This window comes from Euprymna scolopes, chromosome 12 (assembly GCF_053919585.1).
Source record: "Euprymna scolopes isolate OS-2025 chromosome 12, ASM5391958v1, whole genome shotgun sequence".
In the NCBI taxonomy this organism is placed as follows: Eukaryota; Metazoa; Mollusca; class Cephalopoda; order Sepiida; family Sepiolidae; genus Euprymna; species Euprymna scolopes.
In genome coordinates this window covers 153,741,893-153,768,537 of record NC_136493.1, presented here as the reverse complement: position 1 = coordinate 153,768,537, position 26,645 = coordinate 153,741,893, and the positions used below count along the sequence as shown (strand labels likewise).

At 34.6% G+C, this 26,645-nt stretch overlaps 1 protein-coding gene across 3 annotated transcripts in view; it reads right to left on the bottom strand.

Moving 5' to 3' along the window:
- The window catches only part of LOC145291563 (uncharacterized), a 238,230-nt gene that overhangs the window by 130,930 nt on the left and 80,655 nt on the right, over positions 1 to 26,645 (bottom strand). For all 3 annotated transcript variants that reach the window (XM_080137626.1, XM_080137629.1, XM_080137628.1), the window contains exons 10-13: positions 25,213 to 25,302; positions 16,071 to 16,169; positions 6,274 to 6,399; positions 2,131 to 2,238 (exon numbers count right to left, since the gene is read on the bottom strand). In XM_080137626.1, coding sequence (XP_079993752.1) covers positions 2,131 to 2,238; positions 6,274 to 6,399; positions 16,071 to 16,169; positions 25,213 to 25,302 — 423 coding nt within the window. The remainder of the gene's footprint in view (positions 1 to 2,130; positions 2,239 to 6,273; positions 6,400 to 16,070; positions 16,170 to 25,212; positions 25,303 to 26,645) is intronic.

The following is a 26,645-nucleotide window of genomic DNA, read 5'->3' as shown; positions in this document are numbered from 1 at the left end:
CATTTATTGTAAAGTTTGGAAAGGATTGGAGCAAACCTCAGTGGAGCATAATAATTTTGTTATGATACGGTGCAGCGAACTAACTATTATGGTATCCATTCTATCTACAGTTAGGAATTAATGATTAATACGGATTAGTATTTAATGCAAAAAATGAGAACAAATTTAACCTTTTTTTAATTGTCAATTTGGCATAAAGTACTCATTTTAGTCAACAACTTATAACTTTTGCCAACTTTTAATGTTTTTTTTTTGAATATAACTTTTGCCAACTTTTAATGTTTTTTTTAATATAACTTTTGCCAACTTTTAATGTTTTTTTTAAATATAACTTTTGTCAACTTTTAATGTTTTTTTAAATATAACTTTTGTCAAATGTTTTTTTTTTTAAATATAACTTTTGCCAACTTTTAATGTTTTTTTTTTAAATATAACTTTTGTCAACTTTTAATGTTTTTTTTTAAATATAACTTTTGTCAACTTTTAATGTTTTTTTTTAAATATAACTTTTGTCAACTTTTAATGTTTTTTTTTAAATATAACTTTTGTCAACTTTTAATGTTTTTTTTTAAATATAACTTTTGTCAACTTTTAATGTTTTTTTTTAAATATAACTTTTGTCAACTTTTAATGTTTTTTTTAAATATAACTTTTGTCAACTTTTAATGTTTTTTTTAAATATAACTTTTGTCAACTTTTAATGTTTTTTTTTAAATATAACTTTTGTCAACTTTTAATGTTTTTTAAAATATAACTTTTGTCAACTTTTAATGTTTTTTTTTAAATATAACTTTTGTCAACTTTTAATGTTTTTTTTAAATATAACTTTTGTCAACTTTTAATGTTTTTTTTTAAATATAACTTTTGTCAACTTTTAATGTTTTTTTTTAAATATAACTTTTGTCAACTTTTAATGTTTTTTTTTAAATATAACTTTTGTCAACTTTTAATGTTTTTTAAAATATAACTTTTGTCAAATGTTTTTTTTTAAATATAACTTTTGCCAACTTTTAATGTTTTTTTTTTTAAATATAACTTTTGTCAACTTTTAATGTTTTTTTTTAAATATAACTTTTGTCAACTTTTAATGTTTTTTTTTAAATATAACTTTTGTCAACTTTTAATGTTTTTTTTTAAATATAACTTTTGTCAACTTTTAATGTTTTTTTTAAATATAACTTTTGTCAACTTTTAATGTTTTTTTTTAAATATAACTTTTGTCAACTTTTGATGTTTTTTTTAAATATAACTTTTGTCAACTTTTAATGTTTTTTTTAAATATAACTTTTGTCAACTTTTAATGTTTTTTTTAAATATAACTTTTGTCAACTTTTAATGTTTTTTTTTAAATATAACTTTTTTCAACTTTTAATGTTTTTTTTAAATATAACTTTTGTCAACTTTTAATGTTTTTTTTAAATATAACTTTTGTCAACTTTTAATGGTTTTTTTTTAAATACAGGACTAAAACTTTCACATTTATTGGTATAAAAAGATAAACATTGCTATTTTGATAATTTTGATACAAAATTTATTTATCTTTTAAAGATGTTGTTGTTCAGGCTCTTTTTTTACTTTACAATTTGGTTGTTACAAATCAGGTCAGTCACTCGACTAAAGTCTGGAAAGGAACTGTAAAATGTCAATGTGAAATGCTTTGCATGGCTTTTAGTAAGTTATTCATTTAAAAAATTATTTTAATTGTTGTTAATATCGACGAAACTAATGTGTATATATAATGCAATAGAATAATAAAATTACAAATGAATAACATCCAACATTAATTTATTATAAACTGTTTTAAAAAATAGTCATGTGAATTTAGCAGTGTTTATGTTTTTTTTTTAAATTTAATTAATATGTTGTTTAAATTTAATTCGATAGCATATTCATTAAAAACACAATCTATGAAAATAAAGTAAATAAAAAAGAAACTCATTTTTCTACCATATCTAAAATTGAGCAGTATCCATCGATAGATCCCAAAGTTTTGAGATTAATGATTAGCAAAAGATGGAAGCACATGAAGATCGGCATAATGAGATGTAGAGTGAGGGGAAGAAATAGAAATAAAGATATGAGGGGGAGAGATAGAAATAAAGATATGGAGTACAAAAACTGAGAGCTTACGAATTGCAGACATTTCAGTTGACGTGTCTGAACAGTTAACCCGGAAATTTACACAACGGCATCGACTCTCGCAGTCACACATGAACGAATTCTCTTCATAGTTCATCACTGCAAAAAATGAAAATGTTTTGATCTAAAACTAATTCACAAAATGACTTATTTAAAAATAAGAATAAAAAAGTCGATTGACAATAAAGGAAAAATTCATGATACACAAAAGAAAGTCGACATGGGATTGTTGGTCAGGATGTAGCAATGATAGTAAATTAATATGCATTAATACTGTATTTAACCGTAGTTCGAATCATTTCTTCTAATTCAAATTAATATAATATAATGAGGTTGCTACTCACGTTGATACAAAATTACATTTCTGAATTTTTATAAAAGGAGGACTTATCTTTAAACGTTAGAAGCCAGAACTTTTATATAAATATTCTGAAACTTAATTGAAAGAACGGGAAAAATAAAAACATTTATAACAAAAGGTAACAAAATGACGGAACAATGGACTTGAGATATATTTAGATTTAGTTTGCAAGAAATTCCGGGAGTTGTTGTGAGTTAACAACAGTAGGAACAGTTTATGGAGGACAGAGTTCAGAGGACAGCTGAACAGAGGTTGTGGCTCGGAGCAGATGGGGAAATGAAATGATTAACCGACTGACAAACCTAGCCACTAAAGTCGATGTAGATGTGGACGTTAGTATTTATAGGGTTGAAGGTGTCACAGAGTTGAATGGATATTTACAAAAAGTGTTGGAGTCAGTGTTATCCTTGTGTTTTATGCTTTATTTTTATACTTGTGAAGCCATGCGCACCATGTGACAGCCACTACTGCGTTAAAGATGATGACACAACCAGAATGATGAAAAACAAAAGAAAAATCCATGATACACAATGTTGGGGCAGCGAGTTGTCAAGCGGGAGACACATGGTTTAACATGTCAACCCTTTTTTTATTTATATTTCATGATTTTAGTGGGGTATAAAATTTCAATATTACAATTAAGAAGGGAAGATTTTAGTCATAATTAAATGTGATAAGGGAGAGGAAAATGTCACCTGATCAGTCAAGACTTTTTTTAATTAAAGGGAAAATCAAGCAGAGATTCTGTTGTCCTAGCCCTACTGATCACATTCAAAGCCAGACATTCCTTCTGTTTACAAAGGAAGCGCCTCTTTAGGCACACATGAACAGTCTCCAAGGTCTTTAAATGATAATGTGAGCATGAAACAATGAGTCGATGCTGAAATTCGTTATGCATCAGGGATTTTTAATTTTTATGTAAGATCTGGATGTATTACTTAGAACGTTTATTAGTCAGACAATTCATTTCCTCATTTTGCTAGGTATGTGTTGTTGGACTCTACTAGTTAATCTTAACCTTGTCCTACTCACGTACTTGGCACGGCAACTACATTTGAATTAATAAATTACATTATTCTTATGGAGAGAACAGAACATATTTTTTGAGATACGCCGTTAATGGTTGCATAAAAATACAACAGCTCCATTAGAAGCAAAATAGCAATTTTTCACTGTTGATTTGTTTGGTGAATTTATCACTTACTGCCCCTAACCACGGCAAAGCATTTGTAAGCAGAGGGAGTGTTTCTTGAGGTTAAGCTTGTTTAATTCATACTTAATTCATAATTTCAGTCATTTTACCAGTTGTTCATTGTAAAGTTATATAAATGTATTATTATAAACTATCAAAAAGTATTGTACTATATTACCAGGTCGTATAATACGCTTAAAAAGAATTTATTAATTTTAATTAAATTCTTATTGGTTATTTTTTAAATAAATAATTTTATTATTAATTTTTTAATAAAGATCTTATTTAGAGAAAATTTTATTATTAATTGTAATTAAATTCTTATTGGTTATTCTATTATTAATTTTTTAATAAATATCTTATTAATAATTTTAATGAAAATTTTATCGATAATTTTAATGAAAATTTTATCAATAATTTTAATGAAGAGTTTATTGATAATTTTAAATGAAAATTTAATACATAAGTTTTAATGAAAATTTCATTATTTTTTTTAAATTAATAATTGCTACTTTGATAATTTCCTGCATCGAATTACTAATTTTTAAATGAAAATATTATTAATTTTTATGAATATTTTATTAATAATTTTTTAATGAAATTTTTATTAATTTTTAATGAAAATTTAATTAACATTTTTAATGAAATGTTATCAATAATTTATTAATGAAACTTTTATTAATAATTTTATGATGATAATTTTATCAACAATTTTTAACAAGAATTTTATTAATAATTTTTTATGAAAATTTTATCACTTAATTTAATAATTATTTAATGAAAATGTTATCGATAATATTTTAATGAAAATTATATTTATAATTTTTTAATGCAAATTTTATTAATAACTATTTAATGAACATTGCTACTTTGAAGATTATCTGCATTAAAATGAATGAGTAACTAAGAGTGATAGAAATAGAGAAAGATAGATATAATGAGAGAGTGAGAGATGTATAGTGAGGGATAGAGACATAAAGATAGATATAGTAAGTGAGTGAGAGAGATAAAGAGACTGGCATATAAAAAGAGAGTGTGAATTCTATAGTGACAGAAATTGAGAGACGTGCAGAAAAGCGAACATGGTGAAATGCAATAAATGACACAAAATGATGAGAACATAAAAACACATAAAAAGTAGAAAAACAATGTAAAAATTTCATTATTTACCAGTGGAGTTAAATAAAACAAATTCATTTTTTTGTATTATTTGGATTCATCAGACTACTGTTCTCATCTTGAGTGTGATTTTCACGTTTCGGTTGATATAACCTCCGACCTTCTTCAGGCGTATCTTGTTGAACTCTGGAATATTTCTGTCGAACTCGGGAATTTGGATGGAATTTCAAACAAAACTTTTACTGACTTCACAGTTAAAGTATTTAGAAAATAAATTGTAAAAAGTGATATTCTCATGAAGGTTGAAGGTTCAATCCTCAGTGTGGGCAACCAAAAAATACAATTGCAAATTACTTAAGAACCTATATTTAATCATAGCTGACAGAATAAGAGCATACTACTCCCATGAAGTAAATAAAAGGGTTCCATTCAAAATTCTGTCCAAATTTTAGAGTTCGGCAGAAACATTCCTGAGTTTAACAAGATACACCTGAAGAAGGTCAGAGGTTACATCGAAACGTTGTGAAAATGGCACTCAAAAATGAGATCAGTAGTCCGATGAATCCAAATAATATGAATAAACAATCGTCATCTCAAAAATTCATTTTTTATTCATATTTGAAATTGATCAGCATCTCTATTAAAGTTTCCTATTAGAGATTCCATGAAACTTTTGGAGAATGACAAGGAATGAGAGAGGGAGAGAGATAGGCATAAAGATTGAGAGAGTAAAAGAGCTTGTTTGTGTATTACAACATAAAAAAAGCATGAAATAGAAACTCCATTTAACACAAGATCAAACTATTAACATTTAAGGTTTTGAATAATTTTTTTTATCAACAATAAAAGACTAGATTGAATGTGCATGTTCAAAAAAGTTCATTTTCATGTGTCGTCAGCTTTCAAAATAATATAAAGTAAAATGTTGGAAGAAACAGATGAAAAAAGGAGAATGTTCATAAAGAGCACTTATTCCTTGTTTCTTTTTGTTGGTCGAGTAGCAGTAACAGAGAGGAGTGTTTTCAGCTTTTAAGGTGAAAGCGGATTAACTTCTCATTTGACTACACCTGTGCCCTGTTTCCTTGGTGTCTTGTTTCCTTCTCTTATTGTTTACAAAACTCCTGGGTTTATATTTCTCCTTGCCGGTTCCCACAGGCACGTTGGTTGTTAAATTTTATTTTTAGCATGTTCTGCTCCCATTGGCTAATTAATTTTTATTATTTTTCTCTTTTTGACTGGATAGGTGCATGGAGCCGATACGTAGTGACGCGTTTACACACTTTTTCTGTGACAGCCGGTGAGTAAACATCCGGTTGCGAGTTTATTACTTTCGTCATGAATCCGCACAGAGATCAAAATATAGAGCATGAGATATATATATATATATATATATATATATATATATATATATATATATATATATATATATATATATAGGAGAGATAACAAAAATAAAGTTTACCATAATATGAGCTTCTGAAGTCACAATGGATCTGGTCCATATAATCACACGTGCAATGGCCACAGTCACGATAATAGTTACATATTCCGTTAGCATAGATGGGTTCATTATTTACTGTCGGTTTTGCTACAAAGATAGAAAATGCATTGATTTTAAATAATAATTATAAATATTTATTCATTCAAGTATTTAAACATCCTTTGTGTTGTTATATGCTTACAGTTAAGTTCTTTTCTAAGCATGTCTTCTCAGTTATTAAATCATTTCTCTCTGATAGGTTCATAAGTGGTGATTACTTTGTAAAAAAAAGTGTCTTGGCTTGTTCTTATAAGTTGGTGCTATTTTTCTGATTCTCAATTAAAAAAATTTCATGTGTCAGATTTGAATTTTTAAGATGGATTTTATATGGAGAGTAAAAACAGATATAAAATGTCAAAGAGTGAAGTATTTCTGTAACTAGTGCCATGTTGTTAGTCTACCAGCAAGGATACATGACAAAAAACCAGCAAGGATCGTTAGGCTATGTGTAGTGATGACAGTATGGAAAAGATAGATTTTGAGATGTCGAGTTTTAATTATGAGGGAGACCAGTTTGATATGCAACGTGTTAGTGAATGGACAGGGATTTTAGACAGGACGCCCATGAAAGTCAGAAGAAGGCAACTTAGAAAAAAGTAGTCACATATAAAGCATGCCAACTCTGAAAAAGAACTCAGTAAGAAATGAATATCAAAATATAATTCACGTTTGAGCGTTTTCATTTTCAGAGAAAAGTACCTTTATTTTCAGGATGCATGGAAGGAAGATCACAATATGGTGTCATGAGAAAGCCTATATCTTGCATTAAAATATTTATTTTATATTAATAAATCAATAATAATATAATAATTAATTAGACAATATACTATAATAATTAATTATTAATTTTATAATAAATAAATAATAATATAATAATTAATAATATAAAATACATAACATAATTAATAATTAATAAATGATTATTAATATATATTTTTTTATTACATTTTCACCCAAAACAAGGCCCATTGCTACTTTAGTGTAGGGAGCTACTATCAGGGGCAACAACTACTGGGGTACTATGTAGGGATTTGGGCAGCAAGATGTCGGTTCACGTTGCACTTGAACTTCTGCACGTCAGTACAGTTGGGGAAGCAGGGACCTGGAATGGAATTCCAAAGTCTAGCGGTTCTGGGGAAGAAACTACTGGAGTAGAAAGATCTTTTACATCTAGGGATCTCTACAGTGTGGGGGTGGGATTTTGCAGCCCGTCAGGTCTGTCAAGGGTGTTCACGTCGTGGGGGCACAAGTGCTTGCAGTTCGTCAGAGCATTCACCATTAAAATACTTGTAGAACAGGCAGAGGGATGCAACGTTTCGTCTATGGGACAGAGGCTGAAGCTTAGATGCCAGTTCAGAGCCTATCAGATTTGCGATTCTCTTTTGAACCTTGTCAAGGAGCGAGAGACTAGTAGCAGATGCACCAGCTCAAATATGACAGCAATACTCCATACATGGCCGAATGGTTGCCTTATAGAGGTACAGGATACTTTCGGGTGTTAGTAGTTTTCTAGCACGGTACAGAGAGCCCACCTTCCTTGCAGCAGCCCTGGCAATGCCCTCGATGTAATTGTTCCAACTCATGTTTCCTGTGAACGTTAGGCCAAGGAGCTTGAAAGACGTACTCTCAGATAAAGAGTCATTGGCCATTGCTATTGGTGGTAGAGAAGGTTTCTTGTAATTATTGAATGAAACTAGTTTAGTTTTGGCGACATTGAACGTGTCCCATTTCACTACAGATTGGAGGTCATCCTCTAGTGTTTCTGCCATTTCTTTAGATATGTGTTCATTTGTTTTCCTGTCGTGCCTGTTATAGAGTGTGGTGTCATCAGCATATATACCCATCTCAGAGGAAATTTTGTCGGGGAGGTCATTTATGAATATCAGGAACAGTAGAGGTCCAAGGATAGACCCCTGGGGCACTCCTGCATTTATATCATATTGTTTAGATGTACGACCATCGAGGACAACCTGGATTTTTCTCTTATCTAAGAAGGATTTAATTATGTTAAGTATTCTACCAGTGATACCGTATGATCTAATTTCTAAATCAAATAAAATACATAAATGTTCTTTTAATTTTATTTAAGAACAATCCAGAACATCTTCAAGAGAACAAAAAGGCATTCATTTTCAACTCAATCCAAAAATTTTGTATAAAAGACACTGTGCTTACAAAATCGATAGTTATCCTAACGGCTGTTGATCTATAAGACTTTGAAGTTCTAACTCTGGCCTGTTTCACGGATCTTGTCCAGCTGACAGAAACTTCTCAAAGGCATTTCCAGCATTTAGTTAAAGATTTGAGTTTCGATAAATAAAAATGTCTCTTCTTAATTTTTTATTTATTAACGGTCGTATGTATTTTCGAATTCAATTGATAATACTGTTTAATTAGTTGAAGTTAAGAAGAGTTACTTCCCTTACACCTTTACGTTTCTTATAATATTAGTACGAACATGAAAAACGAGCATAAATGTTATATGTATTCTTATATACACTAGATCAGCGGTTCTCAACTGGGGGTGAATCGCCCCCTAGTGGGCGAAAATCAAATTTGGGGGGGGGGGCGATTTTCAATCAATTTTATCTGTGAAAAATTTTGACATTTTTGCGAGTAAATTTTTTTAATTTTTTGAAATTATAAACGCGTAGCTAAACTATTAGTGCGAAACTTTGGTCACGTGACCTATGAATAACAGTTAGCGTTAATCAAGTTTTCATTATTATATTTGTTGTAAAATACTTTATTTGCATTAAATTAGTTTTCATTTAAAAATAAAGTTTAATTATATAATATTTATTTGTTTATTAAAAGTTCAAAAAATTATATTGAGAAATAGAATATTGTTTTATGACCAAAAATTATAAGGGGGTCCACCAAGAAAAAAAAGAAGGGAAAAGGGGTCCATGGGTCAAAAAAGGTTGAGAACCGCTGCACTAGATGAATTCAGAGATTCTATAGTTCAGCATGTTATCGCCTTCTATCCTCCTTTTTAATAAATAGGATCTCCCGATCACTATGAGCCAAGAGTAGTATCGGTTTTGTCTAAAGATGATACAATGTAAGTATGTCACAGATAACCTATAAGGATATTGGAGAAAAAACGTAATAACCAGATATATTCTAACATTACATTAACCAGATTACTTAGATAAATACTTTTCCAGTTTTAACAAAAGCGCTGCAATAATATCGTGGGGTCTCCAATCACACTGAATGTCCACAGAATGCCCAACAGCAATAAATTACATATGAAAAATGTCACTGCGGAATTTCCACAGGCCAGCGAATTGCAATTATTCATTTTCCCTAATTGTTGGGCCCAAATCAAAGTGTAGTATCTGTTCTTCAGATGCTGCACTTCAATTTCTTGTTCTGTCAGTGTTGTCATATTTGGGCTGGTGTATCTGTTACTAGTCTCTCTCTTCTAGACAAGGTTCAAAAGAGAGTCGCCAACCTGATAGGTCCTGAACTGTCATCTAAGCTTCAATCTCTGTCCCATCAACGAAATGTTGCGTCCCTCTGTGTGTTCTACAAGTATTTTAATGGTGAATGCTCCGACGAACTGCAAGCACTTGTACCCTCTTGATGTAAATATCACTCGACAAATCCCACTTCCACACAGTAGAGATCCCTAGATGTAAGAGATCTTTCTACTCCAGTAGTTTCTTCTGCAGAACTGCTAGACTTTGGAATTCCCTTCCGGGTCCCTGCTTCCCCAACTGTACTGACGTGCAGAAGTTCAAGTGTAACATGAACTGACATCTTGCTACCCAACTCCCCACATAGTACCCCTGTAGCTTATGTCCCTGATAGTAACTCCCTACATCAAAGTGGCAATGTTCCTTGTTTGGGGTGAAATGTAATATAAAAAAAAAGGTGGAGGAGAAATCCTTCACAACTGAGACAATTTTTATTTTTGTTCCTTTTCTCCATGTTAAAAAAACGACCCCGGTGTCTAACTCTGTCCCGTGGGAAGGCATTGTAAATAGGTACCCTTATTGTTGTTTTCTAAATGCCATTTGAAAGCTTCACTTTATAATATTTCATCTATGCTCTATATCATGTGTAGTTTACAGTCTTCATGACTCTTCACACTGAGTTATTTGCCCTTGGATTTTTTTTATAACCTAATTACAATTTTCTGTGTGTTAATCCATTGTTTTCTCTCTCTCTCTCTCTCACACACACACACACACACACACACACACACACACACACACACACACACACACACACACACTCACTCACTCCAATGAATATTCATCTTGAGTTTTCTTTAGTTAAAAACAAGATTTAAAAATTAAAAAAAAAAAAATTGAATAATATAAAAGTTTGTCAGGGTGAATAAGCTTTAAGAAATGAACATGGCATTTTATTACTTATTTACAGAAAAATATCAGGGAAACCAATGCCAACAATAGAATCTTCAGATTCATATAATATGTTGATGATTCTTTCTAAGACAATAAATACGAGGGTTGTTGCAAAAGTAAAGCCTCCTATTTTTTGTAAACTCAAAAAGTTGAAGAGCTATGAAAATGGAAGAGATACTATTAAAATGAGCGACCGTTTGTCCTCCAGAATTATTTTTCTACATAGTTACCACCATTCTCAATGCACTTTTACCAGGAATTCAATGATGCATCTCTGCTTCTGATGCATGTCCATGACAGGGGTTTCTTTCTTAAATGCTCACACCGTCAATATCTGCAACAGAGAGATAAAACTTTAAGGTCATGAATGCAATCCTCTCTGATTCATTCAGGTGGAAAAAATAGGCGGCATTACTTTTGGAACATCATTCCTATTATGTCTTATATAATAAAAAATAATTACCATTGTAAATGTCATAGTCTTTAAATAATATATACTTTTAAAATAATTGTCATAGTCGGCTAAAATAAATAAAATGATTGTAACGTTATTTATTTAAAATCATACCAACTTAATTCTTTTTAAAAACAATCTTTTCTTTTTTTTTACCATAAAATAATTATTATTAACTAAATATTCCTTAACACCAATACGTCTTTTTTTATTGAATTATTTAAAATTGCAGCAATTTAATTATTTTAGGGGGTCTGGTGCATCTGCTACTAGTTTCTCACTCCTAGACAAGATTCAAAAGAGAGTCGCCAACCTGATAGGTCCTGAACTGTCATCTAAGCTTCAGTCTTTGCCCCATCAACGAAATGTTGCATCCCTCTGCGTGTTCTACAAGTATTTTAATGGTGAATGCTCCAACGAACTGCAAGCACTTGTACCCCCTCGATATAAATACCCCCCAACTAACCCGACAAGCAGCTAAATCCCACCTCCACACTGTTGAGATCCCTAGATGTAAGAGAGCTTTCTACTCCAGTAGTTTCTTCCCCAGAACTGCTAGACTTTGGAATTCCCTTCCAGGTCCCCGCTTCCCCAACTGTACTGACATGCAGAAGTTCAAGTGTAACATGAACCGACATCTTGCTACCCAACTCCCTACATAGTACCCTCTGTAGCTTATGTTCCTGATAGTAGCATCGAAGTGGCAATGTACCTTGTTTGGAGTGAAAATGTAATTAAAAAAAAAGAATCCATAAAAAGTATTGTTACTTTGAATATACAAAACGAATGTCTCATTTTTAATTATTAATTAGCAATACCCGTGCACCGGCATTGCCCAGTGGAAAGATTGTGGTACTATTTGTTGCTAGTACCACTGGTCGTCGTACCCCCCCCCCCCCCGGACATGCCCGGGAGGTGATTTGGTTGTGCGTGGAGCGATATACAAGAAAAAGGGAACCACAATGCACTTTACTTCCCTCATTCTTTTTTGTTCCAGGCAGCCATGGGATGAGCACGTATTTTCTGCTTCTCTATAAACAAGAGGGTGGGGGCACCCCCACTCTCCACCAGCACTAGTTATGGCTATCTAAGCAGCTCAGTTTAATAATGTAAAAAGTTTAAGTATGAATTGCTTTTTGTAAAATATTGTCATATATTTATGTAAGAAATAAAATAGGTAAGATTTCTCATACATTTTACAATTGTGTTGTCCGTTGTTTTGTTCTGCCTTAAATTCCAGTCAACAGAACCCGAACATGAAGAAGATTCCAACTAGAATACCACCCGAGTGAAGACATCATCCTAAGAGAGTGAAGGAGCCAGCCACACCCAACATCCCAGGTATGCTTTCACTCTTCACCCTGACAAAAACACGTCTAACCAACAGATCTTCATACTCCTACCATATTGACTGGCCATCGTGTAACAATCTGGTAACGTTTCTAGGACGTTTAATATAACACGTGGGTCGGTCACACCATTGGCCAGCCGCTAGTGTTATAAGATGACATAAAGCCAGAACAAATTCATTAAAAGACCACCGTTCTTCAAAAGTAGATAAACTATGGTTATCTAGATAATAATAATATCATAAAAACTGAATTTAACTTGAAAAAACCCAAAACAACACATTAATTTTAACGGGTTTCTAAACGTTTCTAATGGCACTCGGCATATTACAGTGGTAAGCATACTCAGAGTGGACATTTATGAGAAAACCAGTTCATAATATGTACGAGCACCAAAACTTGAAAATTATTGAAATTAAAAACTAATAATACAAATGAGCCCAAACGCCAGTGGTCCTGATATATTCCAGGGTAACACTGAATGTAGTTGCTAATCTAAATCTTGATGGCTTGAGATGAAAATTCTTTTTGAAATGCATCGATCAAATACGGGGTAGAACGATAAATTTGGTGCTCTAAAGAAAATAACACTATAGCTTCTTTTTTTTATTTTATTTACATGAGGGTCACCACTTATCAAGGCCCGGAGGCCACTCAGGGATAAGGGTTATTGTGTGAGCAAAACCACGAAAATAGATTAAAAAAGATCAAATTGCAAATCTTTTTAATATACGGAACTGAAATTAATGATGCCAGATCTTGCTACCAACGCGATAGCATGTGATCTTTTGATCAGATTCCTCATGAAAAGGCTCTCTCTCCAGTGGTGTAGCAAAGGTGACAGAAAGAGCGATCAGCCCTCGGAAGCACGTACCAGGGGTGGCATTTTGAGGGAGTAAAAATAGAAAAAAATAAAATAATAAAAACCTAACAAAAATTTGAAATTTTATACCAAAATGAGTTTTTAAGGTCGTAATATGTTTTTGTGTTTTATGTGTGTAATACTGTTTTTAACCAGATTTTAAAGCCTTGATGGTAATTCCATGAAAATAAATATTTAAAGGATTTTCTGGAATTTTGAAGGTTAACAGACTATTAATGGTCGAGGGTTAGGGTTAGAAAACAGAAACCCTAGAGGAACACCTCCAGTCTGTAGTTAAATGGGGATGAAAATGGGTGGTCACATTTAATGCTGCTAAGACTAAGCTTGTTTCCTTTAATAATAATTAAAAGAAACCTTCTCAACCACCAATAGCTATGGTTAATGATAAATTACCTTAAAATATTTTGTTTAAACTCCTCGGCTTAATGTTCACAGGGAACATGAGGTGGAATAGATACATTGAGAGCATTATCGCGGCTGCTACGAGGAAGGTGGGTTCTCTCTACCGTGCTAGAAAGTTACTTACACCTGAAAGTATCCTGTACCTCTACAAGGCCACCATTCGCCTACGTATGGAGTATTGTTGTCAAATTTGGGCTAGTGCATCTACCAGTCTCTCACTCCTGAACAGGGTTCAAAAGAGAGTCACCAACCTAATAGATCCCGAACTGTCAGCTAGGCTTTGGCCTCTCTCCCATCAACAAAACGTTGCATCCCTCTGCCTGTTTTACAAGTATTTTAATGATGAATGCTCTGACGAACTACTTTAACACTCACCACAGAAACTGGCTTGGCTTCTCTAACTACAGTGACACAGCTTGTAGTGTTATCCATAACTTTGCTATATCCCATTCCCTGACACAGACAGTAACATTCCCGACCCATCTCCCAGATCGCCAGGACCAGTAAGCCTCACTTCTGAATCTATTTCTGATAACTGTTCCTGATGATTGTGTAACAAATGCTCATTGTCCACTTGTGAATGCTGATTATGCTATAATAATGATAGACATCACTCTAAACTCTCGACCCCAAGATGAAGTCCCATCCCCACACAGTTGAGATCCCTAGATGTAAGAAAGCCTTTTACTCTAATAGCTTCTTCCCCAAAACAGCAGGACTTTGGAATTCTCTTCTGGTTTCCTGCTTCCCCAACTGTACTGTCACGACCCGGTTAATGATAATTGATTGGCAATCAGATCGAGACTCATTAATTTTTTTTTTTTTGATATCCAATGTCTTATACTTATCTTCGGTTAATCGTCAGATGTCGGATCAACCAGCGAAATATATCATTAAGGGGAATGGAACAACAGAGCAATGAATGACGAAACAATCAAAGTTTAAAATTCAAGGAAAACTTTTATATACAAAAAAGGAAGAGGAAGAAGAAGCTCCGATAAAAAGAATGAGTGAGATAGACGTATCTTTGGGGATGTTTGCCAGATGTATGGGACATGCAATTACGATATGATATGTGGAAAAGTTTGTGGATAAGAAAAGATATTGGCATGAGATAGGCCAAACTTAGCTGTTTTGTCCGTTAGGGTAAACACGGATCATAAGTTCACAAACACGATATCCAAGAAAAAAGTTGAGATGGCGAAAGTCTATCTCTTCCTCAAATCTTTATTCCAAAGAAGAATAAATGTGAGTTCAATCGGCAATATGATCGTATTTGAATAATAATCCGCAATTCCATTAATTCAAATCTCAATCTTCGATGAAGTTCGATTCTCGGAGATAATGTTTACACACCGGGCTGTATCGCTTCTTTACGCCAACTGCCGTAATCTTCCTATTTTTCAAATTCCCTCGTCCGCTTTTCCCGCCACAAATGTTCGCTATCTGGTTGCCATGACGACGTATTTCCGCTCGTTACAGCGATATTCACACCCAACCTCTGCCCCACTTCCCTCAGCCAAGTGTCTGCCACGCCACATCATTTACAGGGAGAGGAGGTTGTCTGGTTGATTAGGTCTTAGGAAGAGAGAGAGATAGCGAGATATAAATAGAGAGCAAGTAGAGAGATTGAATGTTCGCTTTGCTCTGATGTCACAGTACTGACATGCAGAAGTTCAAGTGTAATGTGAACAGACATCTTGCTGCTAAACTCCCTACATAGTACCCCTGGAACTTAGGTCCCTGATAGTAGCCCCCTACATCAAAGTGGCAATATGCCTTGTTTGGAGTGAAAATGTAATAAAAAAAAGCTTTTGTACCCCCTCAACGTAAATACCCCTGACAAATCCAACAAGCAGCAAAATCTCACCCCTATACAGTAGAGATCCCCAAATGCTAGAAAGCCTTCCACTGTAATTTCTTTCCCAGAACTGCTAGACTTTGGAATTCCCTTCCAGGTTCCTGCTTTCCTGACTGTACTGCCATGCAGAAGTTCAAGTGTAATGTAAGCAGACATCTTGCTGCTCAACTCCCCACTTAGTATTCCTGTAATTGTGTCCCAACTGGTAGCCTCCTACATCAAGGTGGCACTATGACTTGAGTGGGGTGAAAATTCAATAAAAAATATATATAACACATTGAACTTGAGCATCTACTAATAATTCCCCGAAGCTTTGAGAGCAGAAGAACATGACTGCTATAATGAGAAAGAAAACGATAGCAATAGAGATATAGAGTACAAAAAAGCTTACGAATGTCAAGGAGTTCAGCCGAACAGTTAATCTTGTTATTTTCACAATGGCATTGACCACTGCAATCACACTTATGTTTGTTCAAATGTTCGTATATTGCTGCAAAAAAAAAAAAAATGAAAATGCTTTGGACATGATACTGATTTTATCAAAACCGTTAAAAACATATTTATATTCATTTGTCAGAAATTGTTAATTTCTGGATTTAGACAGTCGGATTTTATATATACGAATGCCTTTAAATAAGTTTCCAGGCTCTTTCTTTACAGACAATTAAAATTATCATAGACTCTAGAAAATTCAATATGTTATTGCTATACATCTTATGAGATGACTGACCAACTTTTATAATTTTATGTTCAAACGAACAGCTACAGCAGAAATTGGAATACACCTTACTAAAGTCTGAGTGTCACAGCTGGTGAATTTCGAAAATACAATCTGGACATGAGAAGAAGGATATGCAATAAAATTCTGTTTTAAACTTGGAAAAATGTTGCAGAAACGTATGGAATGCTTCAGACTGCTTTTGGGCCATCTTGCATGAATCAAGCATCCGTTTTTGAGTAGTATAAGAGATTTAAGGAAAGCATGAAGTCTGTGAGGGAACATAAGAGGTGTGAGAGGAGTAAGGAAGTGAGAACACCAGAGTTGATTGGCCAAATAAAGAATTTCATGGATAAGGACTATCATATGCCCATATAGAGACAATAAGTGCACAGTTTTATGTCAGTGTGAGAAGTGTACACAAAATTATTCACAAGGAACTGATGATGCAGAAGATTTGTGCAAAGTTTGTCCCAACGGTGCAGTCCGTGATTCCATCCTTGTCACAGACTATTTGACCAAGATGGGCATCAAAACAATTCCTCACCCTCCCTATAGTCCAGAACTTGCTCCCTGTGACTTGTGGTTATTCCCTAAGCTCAAGGAAAATCTTAGAGGCTGTCGTCATGAGACAATTAAGGAGACGAGGCAGAGACGAGGGTCACTGATACACTCACACAAGAGGACTTCTACGGAGCCTTCCAGAAGTTGTTGGAATGGCACAATAAGTGCATTGCAATTGGAGGAGGTTACTTCAAAGGGGACTAGTGTTTTATGCGTGTACTATCAATAAAAGTGCCCATACGAAGAAAGCTTATTGAAGGAACCTACTATATGTCAAAAATGTAGAAAAAAATGCTGGTCTTGTGAAAGTGAATTAAAAAAAGAAAAATGTTTTGCATTTGAATGGTTAAATGAAATGGATAGTGATAGAAATAGGTATAGCGACTGAGGTAAAAAGAGAAAGGGAAATAAAAAAAGAGTGTGAAGTAAAAAGAGAAGGAGAGATAGAAACTGAAAGATATCTATAGAGTGAAACAATAAAATTGTTGCCATAGAAAAGACAACATGATTCCATTTCCATTTGTTGAAAATCGGCCTTCTTTTTTTGTTGCAGACCATCTACTAGTTGGCCAGTTGTGTACAAATCCCAAGAGTAATAGGCGCCTTCTATCATGCCTGAAAGTGACACAATGTTCAACGAGTGACATCAGAAATGCGCCGCTGTACAACTCATGCTCTCTACTGATCTAAGTTATGACAACAGGACCATTGCCAGCACCCTAAAAATGCAAATCCGGACGGTTAAACACTTGAGGACACATCTCAACAAAGTTTTTGCCATGATGAAGTTTCAAGTGAGAGCCACATTATGCCACCTCACATCTTTGAGGTTGGCGAAAGTCAACACCAAAGTGTGCTGAAGAGTGTGGTGATTCCCTGGTGTAATCAGGTGGCCGCTGGCAGACCCTGGATATGGCAGCAGGACTCAAAGCTGGCTGACAAGTCCAAAGAGACCCACGTTTGGCTTCAGAAAGAGTGTTATGACTTTGTACCCTTCTCTCACTGGCCCCATCCTCCCATCACCTGGACTACTTCATTTGATCATATGTAGAGAACATCATCAACATGACTGTTATATTCCTAAATACTTAGGAAATAAAGACAAACGTGAGTTACACCGAGTGGTATGTGTAATGGGGTTTATTTATAATACAGAAACGTAAGGCTGCTCGCCTAAGGTAAATAGAAGTACATAGTAACAAGTATGGGGAAGAAAGTCTAATAATCAACACGTAAGACTATCCGTCTTACTGCGACTGCTTGTCTGCCGCTGTCTGCCGCTGTCTGCCAAACAGTCCAATATATATATACAGTTTGTAACCGGTGTATAGCCAGTTATGTTCCTTCACAACACCTCCCCCTGAAGCTGAAATCTTCCTGATTTTAGCTTAAATACCTCTTCCTTTTAGGGTCAGGGCTTAATCTCCTGGTAACTTTTCTCTTTCTTGCGCTTTTCCTTCTGGTCAGCGTTACCCGGGGTAAAGGTTTCTGTCCAGCCCGTATGGTCGGTTCAGGCGAAATATTCATTGTTTGCGGTACACACGCTGGTTTTGGTATATCAAAAATATCGCACAATGTTTCCATTGGTGTCTCTTCCACATTTGGAGACAGTCTGGGACGTATTTGATTTCTGTGTCTTTTGCAGACAAAACTTAATCCTTGGATGGTATAGACCATGCTCCCAATCCTTTTTTTGATAATACCTTCAACCCACTGATTTCGTCCATTTTGAAAATTTTTGAAATATACATTTTCACCTGGGGAGAAGCACTTGGTATTAAGGTTTTCTTTTTTGAAAACTTTCTTTTTCTCTGGTAGCAGCCTATCGAAGACAGATCTTATCTTTCTTGCAAACATTAGCTCAGCCGGGGAAGAATTGACATTATTATTAGGATTTGGTGTCACCCTGTAAATTGCTAAAAATGTTTGAATACATTGTTCGTCTGTGTCCGTAGTAAGATTTTTCTTAAGTGCCCTTTTAAACGTATCTACAAATTTTTCGGCCAACCCATTCGATCGTGGATGGTACACAGGTGTTGTCATATGTAGAATATTTAGTGAGTCACAGAATTCTTTGAATTCATGAGCAGTAAATGCTGTTCCATTATCGCTCACTAAGGTTTTTGGCACTCCAAAACGGCTAAAAATTTCATTAAGCGCACTCACAGTGTTTTTTGCTGTTGGATGTCTAAACTTAAATATTTCTGGCCATTTTGAAAAAGAATCTACAATAATCAAGTAAAAATAACCATTTATAGGTCCCGCATAATCAATATGCAGACGTGACCAGGGTAGGTCCGTCTTTGGCCATGGCGTCGTTTTTACTGGAGGATCTCGAGCTGCTAATTGACATCCTCTGCATGTCTTGACACATTTTTCAACTTCCTTGTCCATACCAGGCCAGTACACATATCCTCTCATAAGGGATTTCATTCTCGAAATGCCCGGATGACCTGTATGAAATTCCTTCAGAATTTTCCTCTGTAACGTTAGTGGAATTACGATCCTCTCACCATACATGAGCACATCTTCACAGATGGAAAAAGGCGTTGTTTGATCTACCTTTTTATTTTTTTTTTATCCATCCCAATTGATTTTTCATTTTCTTAATGAAAATGTCATTTACTGCCTCTTTTTTTATTTTTTCGAAAGTTACCGGAAGTTCACGTATCATATTACACATTGAACTTGTACATTCACTTTCGTCTTTAAGCACAGCAATTACCGTTTCTTCGAAACTTTCGCTTCTTTTAGGGATCAACCGTGATAATGCATCTGCGTGTCCTAACTTTTTTGAGGATACATGTTCCATCTTAAACTGATAGTTTAAGAGGGTTACAGCCCATCGCTGTAATCGATTCGCAGTATGTGTGGGAATGCCTTTCTTTGATCCAAATATGGTAAGTAGGGGTTTATGGTCGGTTTGCAAAATAAAAGATCGTCCATGGAGAAATCGATTGTACTTTGTAATTCCAAATATTATCGACAGCGCCTCTTTTTCAATTTGGCTGTAATTTTTCTCCGCTGCAACCAACGTTCTTGAAGCATGGGCGATAGCTTTTGTCCTACCATCCTCATACTTGTGAAGTAATACAGCGCCAACACCGTAATCACTGGCGTCCGTTGCTAGTATTAGTTCCTTTTCTGGATTGAAATGTGCCAATGCTAAGTCTGACAGTAGACATCTTTTGATATTTTGGAAAGCAGATTCACATTCCTTATTCCAGTTCCATTTAACACCCTTTTTCAGTAACTCGTTAAGAGGAGCTCTTAAATTATGTATGTTAGGGATGTAAATTGCCTAGTATTGAACTAATCCCAAAAACGATTTTAATTTTGTCACTGAATCTGGAGCAGGCATCTTTTCAATTGCTTCAGTCCTTTGTGGATCCGGTCTTCGACCCTCTTTGTCGATTATTTGACCTAGATATTTAATTTTTTTCATAAAAAAATCGCATTTTTCTGGGCTCAATTTAAAACCAAATTCCTGTATTCTTTTGAATACTTCTTTTACATGCTTCTTATGATCTTGCAAATTTTCACTTTTAATTAGGATATCGTCAAGGTAGGCCATTGAAAATTCCAACCCTGCCAGCATCGTGTCCATAATTTGCTGGAAAATAGCAGGAGCAACCTTTAATCCAAAAGGAAGCCTCTTTAGCTTAAAAATGCCCTTATGAGTATTTATGCCTAAGTATTTGGAGCATTCATCGCTGATCTTAATTTGCAAGTAAGCATCTGAGAGGTCTATCTTAGAAAAAATTTTTCCTCCGTTAAGCTTAGAGAACAGATCTTCTGCGGACGGAAGGGGATAATTATGGTCCAATAGACAGTCATTTAAACCCGTTGAAAAATCTCCACAGACCCTTATTCTGTTATTTTTTTTCTTTACATACACGGTTGGACTTGCCCAATCTGTGTGGTTAACTTTTTCAATGACTTCCAGTTGTTGAAGTCTATCCAACTCTTTTTCGATTGCGTCCATCGCTGAAAAAGGCACATTCCTTTTAGGTTTGAATACTGGAGTGGCATTTTTCTTTAATTCAAATTTTGCCTCTGTCTTAATACAGAGTCCTAGTCCTTCGGCAAAAACATTGGGAAATTCAGTTTTCAAATCCTTCAGGAAGTCTTCCCTTTGGTTTGCTTTTTCTGCAGTTAAAACGTTACAAAACGAATTTATGGGTTTCTCCCATAAATTAAACAGGACAATCCAATCTACCCCAAACAGGCATGTATTCTTTCCTGGTACGACGTACACTTTGGATTTATGAGTCTGGTTAGCGAATGTCACTTTGCATTTTAATTCTCCCTTGAACTCTAATCTTTTGCCGCACACACTTCTCGCCGTCTTTCTGGTTTTCGTTAATTCAGGTCGACCTATCCTTTTCCATATATCTTCATTTATAATACTAATATCTGCACCGCTATCCAGAAGCAATGTAACCAGATGTCCATTTATCCGAACATCAACATATTTCCGTCTTTCGCAGCTTTTTTCTTTATTCATGCGAAGCGTATTTACATTATCGGTCCCTTGTCTTTTCTTCTGGGCACAGTATGTTCCCTTGTGACCTCTGAGACCACATTCATAACATATTTTGTTCCTAAACCAGCAGGTCTTATTGTTGTGTCTTAAACTACCACAACATTTACACTTTAGCTTTGGGTCTTTGTATCCTTTAAGGATCCTGTGTTCTTGGAACCTGGACTTTCTTGTGGTCCCTTGCCTTTTTACTTGCTGCACCTTAAAAATATTTTTCTCTTCAATGCGAGTGTTGTCTTTCTTTATGTTAATCAGACGTTGACACTCTTCAGTGACTTTTTGCAATGTTATGTTAGGATCCGCCTCCATAATTGTTAGGATCCGTGAACGTATATCTTTGTCCCTTGGTGCTGTGAGACCTTGTACAAAGATTAAACATTTAAATTGGTCTGCGGAAATTTCATTCAATTTAAATGATTCGCATAAACAGTTCACAGTGCAAGCATATTCTAGATAGTCTTCAGCTTCTGCCTTCTGAATGTTCAAACATTTGTATCTAGAGTGAAATAGGCTATCCCTTTTATCAAATATTTTCGACAAGGTACTAATTGTTTCCTCGAACGAAACCTCCTCCGGTTTTTTTTGGTAGAATTAGATTTGCATACTTGGTGTTTTCATCAGTACCCAGTTTTTGTAGTAGCAGGGTAACTTTTTCCTCATCGGTCCAGTCTAAACATCTTTTCGTAAAAATTGTTTTGTATATTCTGTAGTATGCAGGGAAAGTAACACCAGTATCCGGGGAGTAACGAAATTCTGTTAGTGAATTTGAAATACCCTCGGCAGAAAAATTAGTCTTCTTCCCGGTCGACGTTAGAATTAGCTTTTCTAAATTCTTTTGCTGTGTCGACATTTGTCGTTGTAGTATGTTTGTTTGTTCTTGTTGTGCCTCTAAAGTTTTTTGTGTTCTTTCTTGTTGTTGTTGCAGCTGTTGCTGTAGCTGTTGTTGTTGAATTTGTTGTTGTTGTTGTTGTTGCGCTAAAAATTGTTGAGTCATTTTTGTCTGTTCCTGGATGCTAAGGGCTAGAGCCTTAGTTAACTCTGCTAATTGTTCCATGTTAGCTTCTAGTACAAAAATGTCTTTTCGAATTCTACACAATAATTCCAAAGAAAAATCGTAAATTTACGTATATCGTAAATTAGTAGCAATATGCAGACACAACACGTTTCAACAAAGTTCATCCATAGTAATTCAACAGGCTTTGTAAAATAATTCTTTTTTTTTTTTTTTTTTCAACAACGTAAGTTCATACACAAAATATTTTTTACTTCCCACGACAAATAGTTCCAATTATTTATATAAAGGCAATAACAAACAATTAATTTTCCAAAAAAAAAAAAATATATGGCTGCCGTTCCCACGTGGCATAAAATGGTACAATAGTCGTTGTATTTATATTTTTTCTTTCGAAACTCGTAATCCTTTAGTGTAGTTTCGAATTCAACTTGCGACCATTTTTTTTTTTTTTTTTTTTTTACTTGTCAAAATAAATATAAATTCCACTTTACCTTGAACATGTTTCTATAATTTCTTGTGAGTTCTTTACGAAGAAAAATCCGTACTTTTCGCTACTTTAGGTAGGAAAAATTTTTAAATTCATTGACGCACGTGGTCAAAAATCCTTGTGTAGTTTGTTTTTTTCGTAAAACAAAAAATCCTTGCATTGTACACAGTCCTTGGTACGGTAATTTATCTCTGTTAAGAGAAATAACATCCTTTCGTCGCCATTGTTATATTCCTAAATACTTAGGAAATAAAGACAAACGTGAGTTACACCGAGTGGTATGTGTAATGGGGTTTATTTATAATACAGAAACGTAAGGCTGCTCGCCTAAGGTAAATAGAAGTACATAGTAACAAGTATGGGGAAGAAAGTCTGATAATCAACACGTAAGACTATCCGTCTTACTGCGACTGCTTGTCTGCCGCTGTCTGCCGCTGTCTGCCAAACAGTCCAATATATATATACAGTTTGTAACCGGTGTATAGCCAGTTATGTTCCTTCACAACAATGACCTTCCACAACACCAAAGCCAGCCTGATCGGCACTATCTGACGAGTATTTTCCAAGCTCCCGCCAGTGCATGTGGAAAAGGCATACCCTCAGTTCCGGACCTGTATTGAGGCGGTGATTGAGGCTGAAGGTGGCTACATTGAATAGATGTCAGCTCTACTACATAATCATAATAATACCTGAATTAGTTTTTCAAAAAAAGTTTTAAAACAAAGCTGTAGTGTTGGTTTCTTTAGGACGACAACTTTATCGTTCCACCCTGTATACAATTATTGTTTGTGTTTAGTAACCTCTCAAAAATAATCAGTAGACGAAGTATTACCTTTAATACATTTGTAGTATTGTATTAGCATGCCGAGAACTAAGTCAAAATAAAAGGATTAAATTTGGAAAATATGAATTTATTGCTTGAATTGTTTAGTCAGGAATTTAACTGAGAAATAAAACAAAGTGGATTTAAGACTTTTAAAATCGATTGGAATTTAGTTAAATAAACAAGATTTAAGCTTACGTGAATGACACATGATTTGCTTTGCTGATATAATAGTTAGTTAGCAGAGATCAAGGTGTTGAGTTGACGAGAAACATGTTAGCGAGCAGACGTGTGGACGACCCTGTTGGAAGCAGAAGGGGCAACCAGTGAATATGTAGAAAAAGACTCAGCATGCCAAACTCCAAAGGGAATCCATAAGACGATTAAAACCCATGTTAAATATAACTTGCTATGATGTTCTTTTGGAGTTTGGACCAAAAAGGTATGTGGTTCTTTTGGTCTGAGACAAGCAAACATATTGTTATCGTTTGGTTATAAGAAAAGTTAACTACATTTATTTATCCAAAAGTGGCCACACACGCAATGAAGATTTTACATACATAGAAGAACATTTTAATAACTAAACAACACACTGTATATACCACAACGTTAAAGAGAAATCTGCTAATAGGTGTTGTTTATATACACATACTTAACACATTTATTTAACAACTTAAAGATTAGATGGTAATTTAAGAGCTACAGGATGTGCGATAATTTAAAGTCTGTGATGGAGATGTATTTTTTGCTCACCTCTAAAACTGCTGCTGTTTAAAGTTAGCAAAAGGAAAGGAGAAAAAGAAAGGGAAAAACAGATCAAACAAACAGAAGCCTTACCATGTGTGTGTCGGGCAAGGTTAGGCGAAAGAGAGAGAGAAACAAGATGGTGCCCATAGTTTTAAAAGGTGTGCTCTGGTCACACAAAATCACACGGTAGACATGTAGGTTAGGGAGAGGCAAACAGATGAAGGTTGGTGATAGTGGTGATCTCGAACCCGGCAGTTGTTGGCTTGCAAAGACGAATTCTTTTTTCTTCTTTTTTTTTATTTCTTTAATTTTGTTGTCATAAACCAGGAACACTTCAACTGTCATGGCCACTGTGCTCTTCTCAAGGGCAATTACTCTTTATTTATATATAATTATTATTTTTAGATTGACACCTCACAGTCAATTAACAAGGATATAATAACACAATGTAAAAATTCATGTTTCTTTTACACTTGAAATTGAACAGCGTTTCTATTTGAGATTTCTTGAAAGTTTTGGAAAATAACAGAGATGGAAAGATGCAGATGGGTAGTGAGAGAGAGAAAGACATAAGGAATGATGGATAGAAAGAGACTGGGATATAGAAAGAAAACGAATTAGAAAGAAAGAGCTTACCATATTGATGATCAATCTGATACATATCACAGATGAGGAGGTTGTCGATACAGGTACAGAAGTCGCATTCATACATAAATTTGCATTTCGCTGCCAAAAACAAAATACATTGATTCACTTACAAAACGAGCAAATTAAAAGTCATATTTATTTATATCTATTTACTTAAGAAATAGCTTGCTTGCGACTCTACCCAACAGCGCTTGTGAACTGTGCTTGAGCACAGACACTATGTCCGTCAGCTTTAGTGCCGTGCAACTTGATTGCAGCAGCATGCGTTCATTTCATTCATGCAGCAAAGGTCGACATCGAGCTCAACAACACATGCAGGATAATTACCAGCAACCTGAAAGCGACCAACCTGTAATCTGTCTGTAGGGTGTCTAAAATCGCTCCGCTGCAGTTTAGAGGCAATAGCAAAGGCAGAGCATGACAAGCAGAACAAAAACAATTCCCTATATGGATATCAAGAACTGCTGCAGCAAATACAATCCCACAAGAGCTTCACTATCATCACAGGCTTTGCACGAACAATATCTGTGCTGGTGAAATGAGTCTGTCAAAGATAACAATGAGTTTTTTCTGGCGCTGAAAGAAGATTTCTCAGCAGGGTTTGACCTTCCCTGAAAACAATGTGTAACACTCAACTAGACCCAAGCAGAGGTTGCCAAGACACGGGACAACCTGCATAATTAGATTATGTACATGACATTCAGTATCCCTGCAGTGCCAACATGTAGACCATTATGCACAACTTCACAAACTGTTTCTTAAGTGAGGCATGCTTTGATGCAGACCTGAGGAATGTCTCAGATTCCAGCAGCTTATGACACACAGGAGACTGATAGGGAGATGACTAATCTCCAGAATTCTTAACTACGGGGCACACTGATAAAATTTTACAGTGTGTTGATAAGCATTTCTTCTTAAGGCAATGTTTAAACAGCTTTGTAAGTATAGGAGCTAGTTCCAATTGAAGCTTTTTGAGTACTATGAATGGAATGCTGTCTGGGCCAGTTGCTTTTTTTTTTTTACAAAGGAGTCATCACTTAGCAAGGATGCCACTCCAGCATAAGGGTTAATGAACATACAGTAGTCAATGGGACAATATCATAGTAATCGTTAGTAGTGGAAATTTGGTAAATTGCATTACTTAAAGGAACGGCTCATCAAGAACTTGTTTACGTCGGACTTGAAGATGACCATATTGTAGTCAGCTGGAAAGCAGGCAAACAGAAGAGAGTTCCACAGGTGTGCAGTTCTAAGAAAGAAGCTTTGTTTGTGGAATCTATGTTTAGGTTTAGACACAAATAAGGAGTGGGGGAAATTATTGATAGTTGTTTTAGATAGACGAGTACTTTTTGTTGATGTTTGCAGAGGGGGGGGGCATAAATTGGAGCTCAGATGAGCACTTGACATAAAAATAATGATAA